The sequence below is a fragment of the Rosa rugosa genome, chromosome 4, assembly GCF_958449725.1.
Source record: "Rosa rugosa chromosome 4, drRosRugo1.1, whole genome shotgun sequence".
Lineage (NCBI taxonomy): Eukaryota > Viridiplantae > Streptophyta > Magnoliopsida > Rosales > Rosaceae > Rosa > Rosa rugosa.
In genome coordinates this window covers 26,122,670-26,142,845 of record NC_084823.1, presented here as the reverse complement: position 1 = coordinate 26,142,845, position 20,176 = coordinate 26,122,670, and the positions used below count along the sequence as shown (strand labels likewise).

The 20,176-nt window shown below is 40.3% G+C and overlaps 3 protein-coding genes across 13 annotated transcripts; 1 reads left to right on the top strand and 2 right to left on the bottom strand.

The window, feature by feature from the left end:
* Window positions 1-2,890: 2,890 nt before the first annotated feature.
* LOC133744557 (uncharacterized) lies at window positions 2,891-3,603 on the bottom strand. Its single transcript, XM_062172650.1, has 2 exons — window positions 3,156-3,603; window positions 2,891-3,087 (listed from the first exon to the last, which is right to left on the bottom strand). The coding sequence occupies exons 1-2, from the start codon at window positions 3,601-3,603 to the stop codon at window positions 2,891-2,893; spliced, it is 645 nt and encodes a 214-aa protein (XP_062028634.1).
* Window positions 3,604-4,283: 680 nt separating this feature from the next.
* LOC133745246 (calcium uptake protein, mitochondrial-like) lies at window positions 4,284-6,784 on the top strand. The gene is made up of 7 exons (XM_062173294.1): window positions 4,284-4,792; window positions 4,871-4,938; window positions 5,067-5,290; window positions 5,435-5,518; window positions 5,632-5,824; window positions 5,924-6,220; window positions 6,303-6,784. The coding sequence occupies exons 1-7, from the start codon at window positions 4,405-4,407 to the stop codon at window positions 6,492-6,494; spliced, it is 1,446 nt and encodes a 481-aa protein (XP_062029278.1). The 5' UTR covers window positions 4,284-4,404; the 3' UTR covers window positions 6,495-6,784.
* A 63-nt stretch (window positions 6,785-6,847) lies between these two features.
* Window positions 6,848-10,082, bottom strand: LOC133745247 (triphosphate tunnel metalloenzyme 3-like). Of its 11 annotated transcripts, none has more exons than XM_062173301.1 (5): window positions 9,290-10,082; window positions 8,694-8,897; window positions 8,363-8,434; window positions 7,908-8,000; window positions 7,585-7,829 (listed from the first exon to the last, which is right to left on the bottom strand). In XM_062173301.1, the coding sequence occupies exon 1, from the start codon at window positions 9,945-9,947 to the stop codon at window positions 9,324-9,326; it is 624 nt and encodes a 207-aa protein (XP_062029285.1). In that variant the 5' UTR covers window positions 9,948-10,082; the 3' UTR covers window positions 7,585-7,829; window positions 7,908-8,000; window positions 8,363-8,434; window positions 8,694-8,897; window positions 9,290-9,323. The 11 variants fall into 11 exon arrangements, with proteins under 11 accessions (XP_062029287.1, XP_062029285.1, XP_062029284.1 ...); XM_062173300.1 differs by having other exon boundaries at window positions 7,908-7,970; XM_062173302.1 differs by having other exon boundaries at window positions 7,908-7,941.
* Window positions 10,083-20,176: the final 10,094 nt, after the last annotated feature.

Below are 20,176 nucleotides of genomic sequence, written 5' to 3'. Positions count from 1 at the left end.
TGTAAACCCCAAGATAACTCTTGGATGGAGCTCAGAGGCGCATTAAGCAAGGTCGTCCGCAAAATTAGCAATGGAGCCTCCAATTAATTATTAGGTCATTAGTATGGGAAACTAGTGCTCAATGAGTTGTGCTTGTCTGTGAAATGTTTGTTACAAAATCACATTATTATTAAAGCAGAGGACTTGAGATTGGTGGAGTCGTTGATTGATTGATGTTCAATCCCAGTCGGGCCCTGGTAGGTGAAACCATTAGTTCTTGAAACCACTAGCTGCCTTGGTCTTCACAGCTACCTATGCAAGTGCATGAAATCAGATACTATCTCTGTCTTTAATATTTTTTTTATTTTATTTTTATTATGTAATGTATTCATGATAGGGATAGAACGTATCGGTTTGTTTGTTTGTTTTTTTTTTCTTTTTTTTTTTCGTGTTTTTTTCTTTTCAAAATCACCACCATCTTTCCGGAGCCCTTGGCCCCTTAAATTTAAGTTTGATAAATCTCCACCATTGATTCTATTTATGCTTTATCTTTCGAGCCTCTTAACAGTTTGTGATCTTGCATTTCATTTATTCTTGTCTTATTCCCTATCGGGTGCTATTCTTTTTTATCATCCCATGCTATTTTTGGTCCTCTGCGAATTGTGAGATAGAGTTTTATTTAATATGGCACAACTGAAATTGAATTGTACGTTGTCTTTTCATCTTTTGTATTTTTGATTTTAAATACATTAGAGCCGTGCATGAACTTGTAACCCTAACATTAAGTGACTGTGATGAACATTTATCATTCAATCGTGTAATCAGTAGTGGGAAAGCTATTGATGGGTATAGTTAGACAATTGCTTAGTACATTTAGAAATACCGGACATTTTGATGTCGCAAAAAAATCATGAAGTTGGTTCACCTATTGCAATGTTCAAAGTCTATATTTGGATTTCTGTAAAGTTGACAAAGCATGCATCGGTGCTACTTTAATACCTCTGAAATTATTTACCTAGCAAAACATCTACTAAATCCCCAATTTAACATTTACTTTTATTGTCCAAATTGATATATGATCTTTAGTTTAACTGTCCAATTCCTTATATAACCACATGCGTAAAAGACGAAATTACAAAAAGCAGGCCATTTTTGTGGAGACATTCATAGAATTTCCCATACTATTTACTAATTAATTAAGCAACGTACGTAGAAGTAGTATAATTGTTTATCACAGCACAGCAAACAACTAGAACAGATAGAACTGAACTAGCAGTAGAACACAGGAAGTACGTATTAAGGAATTAAAATCCATACGTACCCAGCAGATCAAGATAGAGCACCCTCATACAGAACATGAAGGAACTGAACTAGCAACATAAATTAAACATAAGATATAAATATATTATATGCATGGCAAAATTAAATACAATAATACAGGGAAAATGGACTGATCGCAGCTTGCTGCCTGATGTACGTAGCTGAACCGCTTCAAAAACCATAATTTTCAACCTCTGATAATAATGAACCGCTTCACCAAATCTTTCCAGCGTCTTAAATTTGGGCCGATCGAGTGATGACGCTGGAAAGATTTCGGTCAGGCACATCAGATTCTCGGTTTAACTACTGACTCATGAACACGTGTATTCGATCTTCTAACACAGATCGATCAGGAGGGAATTGAAAAGAGGAGGTATTAGAATTAAGAAGCATGCAGTTGCTAGTATTGCTACCGGTCTACCCTAAATAAGTAGAAACAATCGGGTGGGGGGGGAGCTATCAGCTATAGCTAGCTAGCTTAAATGATGGAGGGGGGCTCATTGATTTTCTTCATCAGTTTGTACGATCGAGGCTGAAGTCATCTCTGTATGTCTATTATGACCTTGGAAGTTGTTGATAGAGAGAAAGAGAAAGAGGTAACTATTGAAGTTGCAATTGCTTTTGACAGCAACACAAAGAGAAAGCAGCTCGCTAGATCATTATCAATACCACTTGCATGAGTCTCCATCTATATTGATCAATTGGCTCTATATATAGTAATTGGTTAATTATGGCATTCAATCCATGACTATAAGCTACCTTGCATTGAGAGTGTTTAAAATAAAAATTTCTTGTGCCAGTTGAAGTTGTTGGGACAGTTGGGGTACTTAGTTCTTACTCTTGATTCAAGCTTATAACCCATTTATACATGATAGTGTTACATGAACCTAGAATTCCAATAATGTTCACTTGCTCAGTTATTGAGTAAGAAAATTATGCTCAGTCCCTTGAATCTAGATTCAATGAGGAAATAATTAGTTTTGAATGTGAGTTATTTTATTTTCTATCATTGGATCTAGATCTAAAAGTGATTAAGCATAATTTTTTTACTCAGTTACTACGGAACAATTGAACACCATTATCTATAATTAAATAAATGAGTTCAACCTATGCACCGGACCTTACGCCCTAAATCTTGAGGCCCAAGGTGAAGTGAGCAAACCATTATGATTCTATTATTTGGGTTTCAAACTGACCGCCAAGGCACCAATCATCCACAAAAATAAGAATAATAGTTCTTGCCACTAAAATATATGAGTTACTTAATAGTTTCCCCATTAACTTGTACCTACTTGTCAATGGACGCAACATATTGTGTTTTACATAATAGCAGCATCAACCAATGTGCCAATGTATTTATGTATTAGCTAGGCTGATAGCTAGTAGCTCAACCCAGAGCTCACTCAAAGGTAAACAAATTACAATAATATGGTTACTAGTAATAGTCTAATACACACCAAAAAAGAGTCAAATTTTAGTGCAATCTGAAGAAAAATTTTCTAGACTTGTACAAAACTACAAATTTCATGACTCTTCGGAACACAAAGCATTTCAAGGAAAGCAGAACCAACCCAAAAGCACAAAATAATGATCAAGTGGGTTTTATATCCTGAAACATAGCAGTCCAAAGAGAATGGTCATCAAAATCAACGTCCACCCGTTCCTTCTCATATGGAGTGACTCTTCCATCAAGCGGTCCGGACAGCTTCGGGCTCCTATTCTTCGTCACCATCAGCCGATCATATGACCGTCCATCGAACAGTCCAGATGCCTTGGGGCTTCTATTTGCTGCAACCATTGACTTGTCAGTCACCATAGGACCTGAAGTGAGCCTAGGGCTCCTATTTGCTGTGTACATGAGCCTCTCGTTGACCTTCGAGTTAAGGGTCCTGATAGCTTCAAGCTCTTAGGGTTAGGGGCCATCATCAACCTCTCATGAATCCTCATATCCAACAGACCCGATAGAGCAATGCTCCTAGCAGTTTTGACCCCCTCATGACCCTTTGGCTTCCTCACCAGACTTCGTCCCCAATGCTCTTGATACTTCTCTGGTTGATCAGCCACATGCCTGGGGGACGATGACATCTCGTTCTCTTGGAAAGCCAATCTTGTAAAGTACTTGCTGAAACACTTCTTGGTTTTGATGAGCGCCCAGCCGAGCCTTGAAATTGACCTTGGGTGGTGGCGGTGACCACCACCCTCGTTTTCCTTCTTGGCAAGCTTGAGTATCTCTAGCCTGTGCTTGGCCACAGAGACTCCCATGCTCAGCGGGAACTCATGGTTGAAGAAAGCAATGTCCTCCATTTGAAATGCTAAATAGTACATTTATTTGTATCAACTAACTGTGTGCTAGAGATTTTTCTACTATACAGATCGAATCCAATGGAAAAAAAATGATTTATACCATGAAAATGAAAATAAAAAATCGATCGTTTCAAAAAATTTTAATTAATAGATATGATACCCTTCTTACTTTTAGCTTTGTAGGATGAGGGTGAGAGTTGGAACGCTATCACTAGGGCTATTATATTAGGGATAATATTTTGGTATTATTAACCGTTATCAAGTGAATGATCATTCTAATTCGAGAGTTTAAAGTGTGTTTAATGCAATTTCACTGAAATAAATAAAATTTATTAAGATTTAACTTTAGTGTCTTGTATAGAACTCGACATATCTTCATCAATCACATGCAAGTAGCATTGGTGGGATCTCTCGATCATAATTAGAAAATGCTTCCGTGAAATCCTAACTCCATGAATGAGTTTGTGCCATAGATGGAAACAAACACATAGAACCACGACAACCACCAACGAACTTTTAAAAAACCGTTAGGAGAAGAGATTCAGTCAAAGGTTTGAGCTACCACTTTTCCCGCTTCAAAACTAACCGTACACCACTTCACTGGAAATCAATTCAATTCCGTACCATTCTCTCTTCCTTTCTCTCTCAGTCACATTATAACCTCCACTCATTCTCTTTGTGACGAAGAGTTGATCAATCTCTCGCCATTTTCAGTTTCTGTAAGAATTGTTAGAACTAATTGAAGCTCCATCTTTCAGTAACCAAAGTACCAAACCATAGCTAGAGATCGAGATTCATATTATGTTTTCTTGGGCATCTTCAAGAAGATCCTCAGGGGTTGTTTTGGGTGTTCAACGACTCGGCTCTCGCACATTGTTCAGTAAATCACAACCCTCATCATCGCCATCTTCGTCTTCTTCGATCAGCTCATCATGTGGTGGCACTTTTGGCTGTAACAATGAGTACAATTACAAGAGTAGATCAGGCTCCTCTAATAAGCGTAGTACATTTAATTTGATTCAGAGGTCAGTTTCTTCAGGGGTACTAATTCTCGGGTCAAGCATAGGCTATTCTTATTGGTCTTCTGCTTCCTTGGATCCAAATGCCTCTGTTTGTTTTGCTGATTCCAAAGAGGAGGCAGCATGGGCAATCGAGCAGGACCCAGAACAGTTCAAGTCCCTCTTTTCAAGTACAGTACCTTAATTGTTTCATTCACAAAATTCATTTCTAAATTATGAGAGAAGTGTACTAATAGATCTTGTTTCAGATACATTTAGGAGAAAGAAGTTCTTTACGTATGAAAAAAAGATAAGAGAGCGAAGTACCCCGGAAAAGGTATAATAATATGCATCGTTGAATAGAAGTTGTCTAAACGAAGGAACTTGCATGAGAAACATGCATGTTATCGTACATATATATATTCTACTAACACGCACTCTCTTGCTTCTTGTTTGTGTTTATAGATTTTCAATTACTTTGCATCAGTTCGAACCCCTAGCGGAGAGTGCTTTATGACGCCGGGGGACTTGATGCGAGCTGTTGTTCCTGTGTTTCCTCCCTATGATTCAAATCGGGTTCGAGAAGGCTCTTTAAGAGGGGAAAATGTTCCTGGAGAATTGCAATGTGCTCCTTCTAAATTCTTCATGCTTTTCGACACTGATGGTGATGGCCTCATTTCATTTCAAGAGTGAGTAGTACTCCAAATTAAATGTCCCCATTATATACTTATCCTATTATTTTACAAATACCTATTGCGCATCTGAATCCAATTCAAGGATCAAATGCAGCAGCATATATACTCATATAAAACCACATTCATCATGAATATTAGGTACATGTTTTTCGTCACTCTCCTCAGCATTCCTGAATCGAGTTTTACTGTGGCTTTTAAAATGTTCGATCTTGACAACAGTGGGTGAGTAACTTAAATATGGCATTTCAATTCGTCAATAGGAAATTCATTTCTAAAATCTTGGTTTCCAAGACAAGGTTGAAAAGTTCGATCTAACTTGTTACATGTATTAACAGAGACATTGATAGGGAAGAGTTTAACAGAGTTATGGCATTGATGCGAAATCACAACAATAAAAACAAGGACGGCCACAGGGTCAAAGTTGGTGTAGAAGAGGGAGGCATACTCGAGTACTTCTTCGGCAAAGACGGCAAAAAAGGCCTCAAGCATGAAAGATTTGTTCAGTTTTTCAGGGATTTACACGAGGAAGTACGTTAATTCTCTCTGTGACTCTCCCAGTCATTTTATGATTGCTCTATCTCAGTCGGTTTGATCCCTTTTTTCTTCATGTATTATTGAACTTGAAAGATGTTGCGCTTGGAATTTGCTCATTATGACTACAAATCAAAAGGAACCATAACAGCTAAAGATTTTGCCTTGTCCTTGGTTGCATCTGCTGATCTCAGTGTCTTATACAAGTTGCTTGATCGTGTTGACGATATTAACAACGCCCCACGTCTTAACAACATACAAATTACATACAAGGAATTTAAAGATTTTGCAGAGCTACGCAAGAATTTGCGGTCTTTCTCTTTGGCCATTTTCAGCTACGGCGAGGTTAATGGGGTTTTGACAAAATCAGATCTCCAAAGAGCAGCTTCCAAAGTACATTCTCACATACCAATCTATCTGTTACTTCTGATTAGCTTCTTTCATGTGGATACTAACGATCAACTAATCTACACAGGTATGTGGCATCAATGTTTCAGACAATGTGATGGACATAATCTTCCATGTATTTGATGCAAACGGTGATGGTGATCTAAGTGCGAACGAGTTTGTCAAAGTTTTACAGAACCGTGGAGGTGAACCCGTAGAGTCAGGCCTCAGGGGACTCCTAGCTTGCTTCTTAAACTGTGCAACTAAAAGCTGCTCCTAAGCTCAGACCTGATCACCCTAAAAAACCCATTCTCCTTAGCAATGCCACATATGGCTCTAATCTTGGGTTAAAAGTTGAAGGCTGTACTCAGAATCTGTCTGCTGTGTGATTGAGATAGTATATAGATAACAGCAGGCCGATATTACATATAGACCACTTATTTCAATTGCAGATTTACTTTGTCACATAGGTGATTGTAACCGTTTAGCTAAATCAGTCGAAACCTATGGTCTTTACAGATCTTCATCATTTATGTACAAATATTTTCTAATACTATGATATATTAGTCTTATATAGTTCTTAATAAATGCAGTTCTTGTTCCCAAATCAAGTATGCTATGCTATTTGAATATATGTAACGCTTATTTAGTTTATTTACACTTGAACATTTATCCGAAATGGCAAGCAGATCTTTGCCAACTAAATAAGCATATATATCATCTCAGATACTCAGCATCATAAACAAGGTAAGAATGTCATTTGCATAAACCCGTCGACTGCTCTCGGGACAGGCACCAAACCCCACAAATGCTGACCAATCTGAGGCAATTCCTGCAGTCGATGCTAACAACAATAGCCAATCTGACGTGGCAACTGACATTGCAAATTCTCTTGCTTCAATGCTTGATAATGAAAATGGTCAAGTTGGAGGTCCTTCAACTGATGCAGAAATGGAAAGCGAACTTGCTGAAGAACTAGCACAAGGAGATGCTTTCACTGACTATGACATTGAAGTTACTAGAGAAGGTGAAGCCATAAGTGAGTACTTGGCTCTACTGACTTCAGCAGGAACAAAGTGAATACCAATGCGACTTTAACAACCGTGCATGTACGTATATAATAGGCAGTAGGTCATGGATCTAGTTATGGTGATGGTGTTCCAGATGATCATTTTCCCAACTATGTCAAGACTAATATTACTGCCATGTAGTTTATCTATCCTGCCTTTCACCATTTCTGGAATTACAAAAAAGCATATTTGCTGCTTTTAAGTAAATGCGGTATAAACATGGTATAAACATTCTGATTTACTAGGTATCAATTCAGGATATGATAATCCATCTTCAAACATAAGGGCAACAAGGTTAGAGAGGACAATCAATGACTGTGTTTCTATAAACTTGTGAAAGGTGTAAAAGAATACAAGATTACGTAAGGTTCACTATCATTAGTATTCACAAAATTCTCTGAATTTATAAAATGTTACTCATCCGAATCATCATTGGAATGAGATTCACTGTCTGTGACCATAACTATCTGCTTAATTTCAGATTCTTCATCCTCAACTTGGGGTTACAATTAATGGTCTGCCATACTTTCTCCGCTTGGAATAATCTGTTGGCTGAAAGTAGCCATTAGATTCACTAAATAGAGAGATAGAGGGGGAAAGTGGGGAAAGAAATAGAGGCTTACGGATGCTTGCAAAGTGTGGGGTATTGAATTGTAACTGCATACAAGCAGTAGAACTTATCATAACTGCATACTTGCAATGTTACTGGTCATTAGCTGTCCCACCAAAAAGTATGAAAGCAAGAAAATAAATATCTACCTATACCTCAGTAACTACCACATATACCACTATAACCACTCCAACTATGGAAGAAAGCCACATAATTGAAAATGCAGAAAAACCCAACCCTAATACTTCAGTAATTAATTAGATAGACCATATTTGTGTGACAACACTATGTTAAAGCCCAAGATCCTCAAATTAAACACGGTTCCTTTTTAACACACTGGATGCATATTAGCCTACTTCCTCTCATCATATGTAGTTTTATACTTCTACTGCTTGTATCATGTTAGGAACTAATAACAGAAGATAGTATAGTTGAAAATGTGCATTTCAGAGGCGCATAAGTGGATACCTTCTCATCTTCCAAATGAATTTGTCGTAATCTCTTCTGATAGCAAAATTCATATGACCACCAACCCTCTTGCTGCATAGAAGACTTATTATGTTAGAGGAGTTTAGAATAGATGCACAATCATCAATATGGCACCAGACAATAGTTTTTACGTTATATGAGGATGAGAAATAGGAAAAGAACAATTTGCTCCAAGGAGTGATTCAACAAAAACTATTTAATTTTAGAAAAAAGGAAGTGTGATCCTTTCTACAGTATATGTAGGGCTATATATATTCAAGCACTAAACCAGCAGAGACATTCAAGACAGTTTTAGAGTCACAGATCTTACTCTGATAAAGCATTGGTCCTTGAGTATTTCAAGCAGCTCATCTGGCGTTTTCATCTTAACTCGTTTCTCAGTTTCCACAATCATGCTGCTAGTATTCTGCTGGAGAATTGGCTTCCCACTCTTTGCTTCCTCCACCTTAGGCATGTAACATATAGAGTTCTGTCCATTCTTATTGAGCATAACCACAGACTCCTGATCATCTTCCTGCAGTAGTTGTAGTCCCCATTACTATATATTTCATAGTTTGGGGACTATTCTCTCTCTCTCTCTCTGCTCGTGATTAGCTTCTGAATCAACTCATCAACTCATTCGAACATGATCACTAAAACAACATCCCACTATAAACAGTATTCAAAAACATAAACCCAACACATAATCCTACCACAACATGCACCATATCTAGAAACTTCATTCATTCGAACACGATCACTAAAACAACATGCCTTAAAAACAGTAACCATTCAAACACATAATAATCCTACCACACAATGCACCAAATCTAAAAACTTTATTCAACCAAATCGTACTATATAAAAACTTCATACAATCCAAGTTCTTCACAAAACCGACATTGTAGAAGAAGCACTAAAACGTACGCAATTATATCAGAAAGTTCACCACATTGAATCCCTAAGGCAGCTTCCCAGCTCGAAAAGTCGCAAACTTGGACACTTTGGAGTACGAATACCTCACCCCATTTTCCTTCAAGAACTCCTCAAGATTCTCCTTGGCTCCATCAGGATCAGCACTCTCACACTCAATCTCATAACAAGTCCCAAACTCATACTTGGTCTCATCCACCTCCAATTTCAACCCTTTCCAATCATACACATCCCTCACATTCCCAAACCCTCCCATCCCCACAAACCCTAGAACCCCAAACTCCTCCCTCACCCTCCTCAAAACCCTAGACTCCGCCGCCATCATCTTCTCCGGCTCGGCGGCGGAGGCCCGCCCCACCCCCGGGTCCAGCTCCTCCTCGTCCTCCTCCACTCGGCTGACGCCGTCGACCAGCACCGCCTTCGCCTTCAGCGTCACGGCGCAGAGAGGGCTCCGGTCGGAGAAGCGTAGCCGGAGCACGGCCCGCCGCGCCGAGAGCTCGGATTTCGAGCCGTCGAAGAAGAGATTCTCCTGGCGGTGGGTGCCGAGGAGGAACGGCGCTAGAAGAGCGGTGACCTGGCCGTGGGCGGCGGCGTCCGGCAGCCTCAGCTTGACCTCGACCTCCATTAGGGCTTTGGAGATGTGGTGAGACATTTTTTAATTTCCGATGATGCGGTGCGTTTTGGTGGAGGGGTCTTTGGAGCGGTCGAGGTGGGTGAGGACGGTGGAGGCGGCGGTGGTGGTTGTGGTTGTGGCGGCGCGCTGACGAGCTTCTTCGAGTTCTTCTTTGTCTTCGATTTTGAGTTCGATCTTGGTTGGCTTCCGTCTCAGCATTTTTGCTCTTTCATATCACTTCTTCACTTCTGAGCGTGTATTTCACGGAGAGTTTGGATTCTGCTACTTTTTAATTGGTTTGATTCTTGTGGCAGTATTGGGCTTAACCTTGGACTTAGACTTTTGTGTCTGTATTGGGCCTAAACTCGATGATCCAAATCTGCAAGCAAAACGCTGCTTTACCCACATTTACCTTTTGTGTTGTTTTGGAAACGGCCCGTATTTATACGCTAATTAAAAAGTAAATTATAGAGAAGGGAATTATACTAAATCTCTCAACAACATAACTAAAAATAGAAATTAGGAAAGACTCATTCGGTCAAAATTTATGAATGATATATAGGTGGAGCCAAACCCCACCAAATTAAATGTGAGCAAGCAGTTCCAAAATTTGCTAATGCATCGGCGGCTTGTTTTCCTTCATGAAATGACAAAATATATGAGTAGAACGAAATTGCATTTGAGAAATATGATACAAATAATTACCCTACTTCACATTTCCACACGAATTTGGCAAGGTACAAACTTTCCTTGTCCTAAACTTATGAATAGGGATGGATAAAATATATATAGGAAATAGTATAGATGATTTGAGCAGTATGTGCTTCAGAACAATAGTATTTGAATCAACATAATAGAGCCAAGATATTGTAATCAGGCCCGGCCCTGGGAAATTCAAGGCCCGGGGTGAAAAATAAAACTGGGCCCTTTATATAAAAAAAATCAAAAATATTTTATATTGATAAAAAAAATATGATACAATGGGGGGGGGGGGAGGGACAAAAAACCAATACCCCGAAAAATAAACATTACATCACTTTATATCAATCAAATCTCATCTAAAATGATTTCTTCTATATATTGTAAACAATTGCCCATCAATGCAAAATATGATTTAATCGCACTCTTGCATTCCCTTTTGTCTAGCACTAGCTGCTTCAACTTTTATATATTGTAAACAATTGCCCATCAATGCATACTTTGGGGCCCAAAGATCGCACTCTTGCTGTTCCTTTTCTCATATTCCTAACAGAAATACATTTTTTTTTTTTACCCATCTACTGCTTCAATTTGGGCCCTAGACCGTCACCCTTCAAAACTTGGGCCCTGGGCTATCGCCCTGCCTGCCCTGGGCCAGGGCCGGGCTTGATTGTGATAAAAGCCATAAACTATATAAAACGAAAAAAAAATATCTCAATGTCAAAAGACAAAAGCCATAATCCAATAAACTCAACTGAAAGCCATAATCCAAAAAAACTCACTAATCAATAACTGTAATGTATAACGCTTATTGTTGTTGCCCTTGTAACATCCGAATTAGTCAAATGAACTTAAGCACATTCTTGCCATCTTCATATTCATTCCCATTGTACCACGATATGGCATGAGGAATAATTTTGTCTCGAATTGTTAAGCCAATTGCATAAGCTCGTGGAATCGCACCTTCGTATAGCGGTTTATCAATTCCGGGAGTACTGTTAAACAAGTTGAAGAAGCTTTCCCGTTTTTTGGATTTCAGTACTTTCCTCCTAATGTTATACTTTTGTGTCAAGCAATATTCGTCGAGTGGTGTGCACCACTTGATCTCTGTCCCAATTGTCCTCTCTATTTCGCCGTAAAATGTTTTAGTCAGGGACCGGATTTTTGAAATGAAGATTCCTTTCAGGATCAAAGATGAAGTCAAGCTCAAATCCGTTTGGATTATCTAACTTACGACACTTGATATCAGTGAGACATTCAAGAGCCTTTACATTGTGAAGTTTAATCACATCAGCAAGTATGTAATGATGCATCATTGCCATAATCCAAAACCCAGGTACTCCTTTCTGCTTGGTGACTGCTTTGTTTGCTTCAGGAGCTTCTTCAGCTTACTCCTTGATCACTTTCACTTAAACCATTGACAATCTCGTACCTCTTCCTATAGAAAGGCTCATACTGCTCCTGGTATTTTTCTTCCCATGTTTCTTTCTTCGCACAAAACTTCTTTTGAAGATCCTTATCGTGCTCGTCCTTCGAAGCCTCATCCCAATATTTTGCCTCCCATTGATCTAGCTCTGCCGAAAAATTGTTTTCGAGTTCAACAACTTTGTCATGTATCTTCTTCAACTCCTCAACACACTTGAGGATACGATTGTGCTCCTCCTCCACCTCCGAGGGAAGATCGAGAGTGCCGACTCGGAAGGAGGGGACAGAAAAAAAATCAGCCTGCATTTTGTGGGCTTCCGACTTATCATTATCGTTGGCACTAGACAGTTGGCTTCTGATTTCGGTCGAGTCATTATTACTTGCAACGTCATTGTCGTTAGACTCGTCAATCGTCCTTTGCTTTTTTCTTTTGGTAAGATCTTCCGTTAGGTCATCATCTATTCTTCTTTTCTCGCCGGTCATTGTTTCTCAATAGAAGCAAAACCCTACAGGGAAATATAGAGAGACTGAGTAGCTAGCTAGGTTAAGGCAAAAAACTAAAAGGGTCTTTGGTTCTTATATGGAGAAGTGTGGGTTGGACCAATGGAATCCTGTTTATATTAGAACATATCAATTAGGGAGAATTTTTTAAACAGTACCTGAACTAAAGGTCACTGTGAATTAACGTTCCTCACTTTAAATTAATTACATTTTGGTACCTGGACTATAAATCTCGACCCACTTTTGGTACACGCCATCAATAACTCCGTTAGTTGGCATGCCACCTCACATATTTTGAAGGGTAAAGTTGTCACTTGACTATATGGTGCGATCTTGACCGTAGATCCACCTTTGGAAAGTCTATTTTTCTTTTAAATAAAAAAGAAAATAAAATTTCTTGGCATTGGTTTTCTGGGTTGGAAAACCATGGGTCGAAGATGAGAACGTGAAGAGGTCCATCACCAACCCAAACCCGCAGTGTTTTAAACCCAACCCTCAACCCTCTCTCCCATCTCTTTCTCTTCTCTCTCTCTGAGATCTCAGACGGCGATGGTTTCTGTGAACCAAGACAACGTCCCAAGAGCCACATGCACTGCTTCGTTTAAGAAATCTCAAGCGCCGGCGAAAACCGCTGATTCACAGTCGGTTCTCAAAAGGTGAATCCCAAATTTCGCATACTCAAATTCTTAGGGTTTTGCTTGCTTGATTGATTGTGGGTCTTGGTTTTCAAGGTTTCTGATCTTGATTTATATGTTGCCATCGCCGCCGTGAGTTCGAGGGTCCCATCAGTTCACGGTGGTGAGGAAGAACAGAAGCAAAGTGGTGAGGATCGAGGCGGTTCCGGTGTGAAATTAGCTTATCGGCCTTTTGAAATTCTAGCTCACCGAATAATTAAGGAGCTCGAGTCCTCTTCTTCTACCTCTGTGTTGATTGCTTGCTTGGATTGATTAGACTGAAATAGAAAGAAGCTTTGGGAAGGTGGTCAATGCCAGCGACAGAGACGAAGAGGTCACTTTGTTTCTTGAGATGCGGCGGCGCGACAAAGACAAGAAGAAAACTGGAACTTTCTGCTACTTCCAAGCAACAACCGCGTCGAGCTCGATGCTGTTCCTTCACTTGCTACGACGGCGTTTTGGGTTGTTAAAAGCTTCAGTCTTTTGTTACTCCCAGTTAGATTTTTTTGGTGTTGATTTCGATGATGGTTTTGTGCACAGTAAGTGAATGTGTATTGGGTTTTAGTTTTGGAAGAGTGGTTTGTGTTTTGGTGAATGTGTTATGGTGTTTTTGAATTAGTAGTGTATTTTGTGATTGGTTTGTTCAGCTCAAGCTCTTTGGCTTAGTTGAACATGAAGAACATAGGAGCATTTGATTTCTGGTATTTTCTAGAGATTATCGGTTGCTGGTTGCAGGCAGAGAGAGAGAGAGAGGAATGAGAAAGGGGCAGATGATGGTGAGGTGGGCGATGGAAGAGAAGAAAAGGGAGAGGTGGGTGGCTGTAGGAAGAAAGAGAAGGCATAGTGGTGCTTGTGATGGTGATATGGTGAGTGAGTGAGAGAGAGAGAGAGAGAGAGAGAGAGAGAGAGAGAGAGAGAGAGAGAGAGAGAGAGAGAGAGAGAGAGAGAGAGAGAGAGAGAGAGAGAGAGAGAGAGAGAGTGAAATTACCAAAATGCCCTTTAAAAAATGAAAAATGACATAAGATTAATGGGGTTATTAACAGCATGTACCAAAAGTGGGTCGGGATTTATAGTCCAGGTACCAAAGTGTAGTTAGTGTAAAGTGAGGCACGTTAATTCACAGTAACCTTTAGTTCACGTACTGTTCGAAAAATTCTCCCTATCAATTATGTATAGATTAAATAGGAAAAGAAAATCTTATATATTCATAACTTTGTTACGATTTGATGTGGAATGAATATTATTTACTTGTTAGCCAAGGTAATTGATTTGGAAAGAGTACGAATTGCTTGCTTAACAAATTTTTTTCCTTTTAACTATCAAAATCGAGAACGTTTCTAAACTTTCCTAATTTACAAATTATGAATTTTCAATAGAAAAACGAATGTTTGGTATATTAGGAGGGGTGCAGCCCGCACACGTTTACTAATTTCAAAAAATTTATTTTTTATGTAATAATTAATTTTGTAGTCAATAATCTTTGTAAGGCATGCAATTGAGGACCGATCTGTGGAGGGAATGCTAATAGAAGTGGTGAAAAACATATTTTTGTTCAAGTAAATCTAGAATATGTGTCTGGCCCAAACTCGAGATTACTTGCTCTAGTTGAAATAGGGTTTATATTAAAGATATTCTCAGAGAATCTTAGGAGATATCCAATCAATGTACGATTATGTTTCCATATACAACTCTATCTCTATGCTTGTAATCCTCTATATAAAGAGGCCCCTATTATCAATGAAAGCACGACTCAATTCTCTACCAATTTCAGTTTTCCTTAAACACGTTATCAGCACGAAGCCCTAACCCTGAACCGGGCTAAAAAGTTCTAAACCGGCCACCTGAGCTTCAGCAATCTTGAATCGGCAGAAGCAGAAAAGAAAAGAAAAAAAAAAGAAAAAAAAAGAAGCAGCCCAGCCCAAAAGGAAGAAGTCAAAGCCCAGCCCACTGACATCAGCCTGCCAAGTCAGCATCCGGACCCACTGCCACGTCATCTGCCGACCCATTGCCACGTCAGCAACGGACCCCACTGCCACGTCAGCATCAGTGCCACGTCAGCCTCCGGTCAACCACTTTTCCGGCGACTTTTTCAGGCCAAATTTTCCGATGACCTATTTCGAGGTCTTTTAAAAAAAGTTCCCGTTTTTTTTAGAGTTTTTACATTTACTTTCTCTTCTTTTTCGGGGACTTGCAAGCTCCCTTCTTCTACCCCCCTTTTCTTTATCATAGGGGAGACCAAATTAAGCCGAACTGTGGGGGTTCGTGCTCACTCCAAGCTTGGAGCTTGTAGAGTCCTCCAAACTTAGAGTTTGTTGAGATAAAACGATCGACCGCAAACATCATTGTTTCGATCTAATCCAACCCCTCTTGGAATCAAATTTCTTGGAAGCGACTACGCTCGGAAATTTCCAATTTCTTCGAAGCGACTACGCTTACAAATTTTATTTGTTTTCGTGGTAGCCTTTTTTGCTCCGAAATTAACCCTAATTTCTTGTTCTCTTTCAGGATAAGTAACCTGAACAAATTGGACTTTGCTCCATTGGGAACAACTGGCTCTGAATATCACAGGTGGGTTCGTGATGTCTGCCAGCATCTCAAGGCCGATGGAATCCTGGATACGATTCTCAAGCCTAGCCAGGACATGCTAACTGTTGAGCAAGCTCAAGCTTTGGAAGCAAATAGAGCAGCCTTAGAGGCAAATAAGGCGAAAGCCATCATCCTAATGACTCGTCATATGGATGATTCGCTCTAGTACGAGTGAATGAATGAAGAAGACCCCAGAAGGCTGTGGGTCTCACTCGAAGAAAGATTTGGCAATGTCTGTGACTCCTTGCTTCCTGACCTAGAAGTGAGATGGCATAGCCTCCGCTTCTATGATTTCAAGTCAGTTCTTGACTACAACTCGGAAGCACTTCGCATTAAATCCTTAATGGAATTCTGTGGTAAAGAGATCACATATGCGATGTTGATTGAGAAGACTCTCTCTACCTTCCCCGTCTCTGCATTGATGGTTGTTAAGAACTATCGAATCGATGTTACTGTAGGATGGATCACAAGGTTTCATGAGCTTATTGGAGCTATGAATGTCGCTGAAAAGCATGACAACATCCTTGTAATTCGAGATCCATGGAAACAGAGCATATTCCAGAATCCAATTATAGTCACGCCTCTAAGAGAGGGCGCCAAGAGCGAAACCCTAATCTTAGGGATACTTCTGGATGTTCTGGTCCATATTATCGCTCTACTTGGGAAGGTAACTTCCAAAATAGGCGAACACGGAACCGAATAGGTAAACGTGGAAAGAGAGAGGGAGGCAACGCCTCTGGCCATGTTGGTGGCGCCACCAACACTAAGAGCCATCTAAATGAAGCTTTCAAAGCGCCTCAATCAATGGAGTCTGAGCAAAGAGATGTATGTTCTCGATGTGGAGTATCTGGTCATTGGGCACACATTTGTAGAGCTCGTGAAGAAATTGTCACTGCCTACAAAGCATATTGTGAAGCAAGAGAAGCTCATGATGTGGAACAAGAAGATCAAGAAGATGATCTAGAGTGAAGGGTTGAAGACTACAAATCTGGCTGGGATCAATAGATCGCCAATTCTGTTTAAGTCTTTATTTTTCCAAGAGATGTAATAGGCAATTGCCATATATTTTTGTAGTAAATGCCAATGGTTTAGTCTTTCTTCAAAGTAGGCTCACCCAAAGTAAGTGTGATGTCTAGGAAGGTTCTGAGATTAGTGGTACTTAAGCGAGTCTTGCTCCACCGACATCTCTCTACTCACTTGGTCACATTTATTTTGGAATTACTGAAAAAGTTAGACGACTACAATTGTTTTGCATTAGCTAGCATTTTGGATTAGATTTTCTTTGGTCAAAGAGACAATGATGTAACTCCATTAGCTTATGAATAAAATTTCGAGTTCTTTTCATTATGACTCCATTTTGATTCTGAGCATATTACTTTGTGACTACGATGGCTGGGCCATCGATATTAATTCAAGGACATGGAATAGCCCAAGTTCCACTTGCCAAATGGCACCTTAATTACTGTCGTAGAAACTCTCTACGCTCTTAGGGCAAATCGTACCCTATGAATAGCCAACGGATTCCATCCGAAAACGCATGTAGAGAACGGAAATGAGTTCCTTTGCAATACCTCTAATGATTGCAAACAAAGACGCATCTTAGAGAAGTTTATGTCTCTCTAATGGACTCTATGTCACTATTCGAGCTATTAATCCAATAAAAGTTATAAGAGAAGATCTCTTGGATTTAGACACATATTGGCTTTGTCACGACAAGATAGATCATCCTAGTCATGATATGATGATCCGTCTACAAAAGACTTCACACGGACATCCATTCTCTCGAGCGAAATGAAGCATGAATCAAATGTTGATTCTTGGACTAAGTGTGACCGCCTCCGCTGCCTCTGGCACTGCCGCCGTCCACCACCAGCCTAGGGTTGGCGCAGTCCCTATCCATGACACCATGGATGGCGTCCATCATGGTGATGGCGCCCCAGGTGATGTTGCAATCACCAACTTGCTTCAAATAGCGTTTCAGATGCTCAGGCCCAACCAAAATCCTCATTGGTTGCTTCTAAAGCCTCTCGCTCATTTTACAAAGCCTGTTCCTTAGGGAAATTAGGACTGAGACTGTCCTATGCAAAGGATATGAAAATGCTTATTCTGTTCTTAAATAGAATCCATGGGGATTCTGTGGACTGATTCAACCAACTTGCGAACGTTTAAATATCTCATGATGATTGGTTAACACGCAAACATGCTGGTCACGTGTTGTGCCATTGTCCACTTGGAATGTTGCTTATGCTACACTCCTAGCAAATATCATATGACAACGGGCTCACTCTCCAGATCATCCTATTCTGTCAATTGGACTTGACGATGCTAGAGAGTTTAGATCGAAGACTTTCGATGGATATTGCAATGGGACTGATGTTAGACATCATATTCTCATGAACACACCCGAATGGTCTCGCGAAAACGACTACGATGGTAGTCAGGACATTGGTAATGTGCACCAATCTCCTTATATCCGCTTGGGGTGATGCAATATCACATGTAGCTATGCTAATTCGTCTACGACCTACCGCCACTCAATCTACCTCGGCGTTACAGTTAGTGACTGGGTACAAGTATCGTACTTATGCATATTTGAGTGAGCCATTTATGTGCCAATTGCACCGCCACAACGCTCTATGATGGGTCTTTACAGACGAATGGTCAACTACGTTGGATTTGAGACTCCAACAATCGTCCGCCACTTAATACCCTTGCAAGGCGATCTCCTTACCGCTAGATTTGCGGGTTGTCACTTTGATGAGACAGTCTTCCCGTCGTTAGGGGGAGATAAGAACACGGATGTTCAGCAAGAACGACGAAATTGTCGTGGCCTGTCCCCACTATATTTCATCTCGATCCCCGTTAAAGTGACGAGATAACACAAATATGCTGCAAACATGCCTGCAATGATGGACGTCCCTACGAGAGGACGTAATGCCACCCTACACGGAGGTAGGCATCGTGCCAACGCCAAAGAGAGTGGCACTCTGGCGTTATAGGCCATGGCCCCAGCTATGATGCGTGGGAGGCCCGTGGGTTCGAAGGATACTTTGGCACATTCCAATCCTTTGATCATCAAGACTCAAAATCCGTCTCATGAGAATCTTCCAGATTATGGTATTGTTGGGGGACGCCTCAACGTCAAAACCTATTCCTGAGAATATAGAGCTCTATGAAAATTACACTAGTGTACATGAGACGTGGGATAGAAACTCCATCATAATTGATGATGTAGTTGCGCATTTCGTTGCGCATGAGTTTGTTGAGTCAGATGATATCGTACCACGCTCCGTTGATGAATGAATGCCAACGTAGAGAAATTTGGCCTAAATGGAAATATGTCTCATCGTAGTCGATTCCAGGAAAGATGCGATCCTGGAATCGACTACGATGAGACATATTCTCTCGTAATGGATGTCACTGCACTCCACTACCCTGTCAGTTTGGTAGTTTCCGAATAACTGATCATGCAGCTTACAAATGTGGTCACTACGTATCTCTGTGGGGATCTAGATACGAAATGTACATGAAGGTTCATGGTGAACTTCATTTACCCAAGTCAAGTGGCTCTAGACCACGGAGCGCGTTTACAATAAGGTTGAAACGCTCACTAAAGTGACTACTTGATTGAGAAGGGATATGCCCGCGCGTTTCCATAACAAGTTTCGGATTCTATCGCGGTTCATGTTGGACATGATCTTCATTGGAAGCCCTTAAAGAGTTAAGGGAAATCGCTGAACACTTGAAATCCGATTTTGAGATGAAGGATTTTGGGAGAACATGATTATGTCTCGGTTTGGAACTTGAGCATCGTGTTGATAGATGCTTAGGCATTTTGACAAGGTCAAGCCTTCAAGCACCCCCATGATCGTTCGTAGTCTTTATCCTGAAAAGGATCATCTTCATTCGAAGGATGATGACGAAGATGCGCTAGGGGCAGAAATGCCCTAGTTAAGTACAGTAAGCGCATTATTGTACTTAGCTCAATGCACAAGACCGAACATCTCATTTGCCATAAACTTGTTAGCTAAGGTATAGCTCTGCGCCAACGCGATACCAATGGATTGGTGTAAAGGATATTTTTCGGTACTTGAGATGTACGATTGATATGGGCTTGTTCTATCCCTATAGAGAAATGATGGATTCGGACCCATCACACACCAGGAACGCCGCCAACACTAGCTTGCGTCCTCTATCCTCATCCCAAAACGACATGTGTTTTGGAAGGTTTTGCTGATATTGGGTACCTCTCTGACCTACACAAAGGTCGTTCCCAAACTGGTTAAGTGTTCACCATGGGTAAAGACCGTGATATCTTGGAGGTCTACAGAACATATCCTAGTCGCTATATCTTCGAACAATGCAGAGATTATTGCTCTTCAC

Bases quoted from the DNA above. Each gene is read 5' to 3' on its own strand.
- LOC133745246 (XM_062173294.1), top strand. From the start codon at position 4,405: ATGTTTTCTTGGGCATCTTCAAGAAGATCCTCAGGGGTTGTTTTGGGT. The intron at 5,519-5,631 runs GTGAGTAACTTA...ATGTATTAACAG, and splicing joins TTCGATCTTGACAACAGTGG to AGACATTGATAGGGAAGAGT. The intron at 6,221-6,302 runs GTACATTCTCAC...TAATCTACACAG, and splicing joins TCCAAAGAGCAGCTTCCAAA to GTATGTGGCATCAATGTTTC.
- LOC133744557 (XM_062172650.1), bottom strand. From the start codon at position 3,603: ATGGAGGACATTGCTTTCTTCAACCATGAGTTCCCGCTGAGCATGGGA. The intron at 3,088-3,155 runs GTACACAGCAAA...CAATGGTTGCAG, and splicing joins AAGGTCAACGAGAGGCTCAT to CAAATAGAAGCCCCAAGGCA.
- LOC133745247 (XM_062173303.1), bottom strand. From the start codon at position 9,947: ATGTCTCACCACATCTCCAAAGCCCTAATGGAGGTCGAGGTCAAGCTG.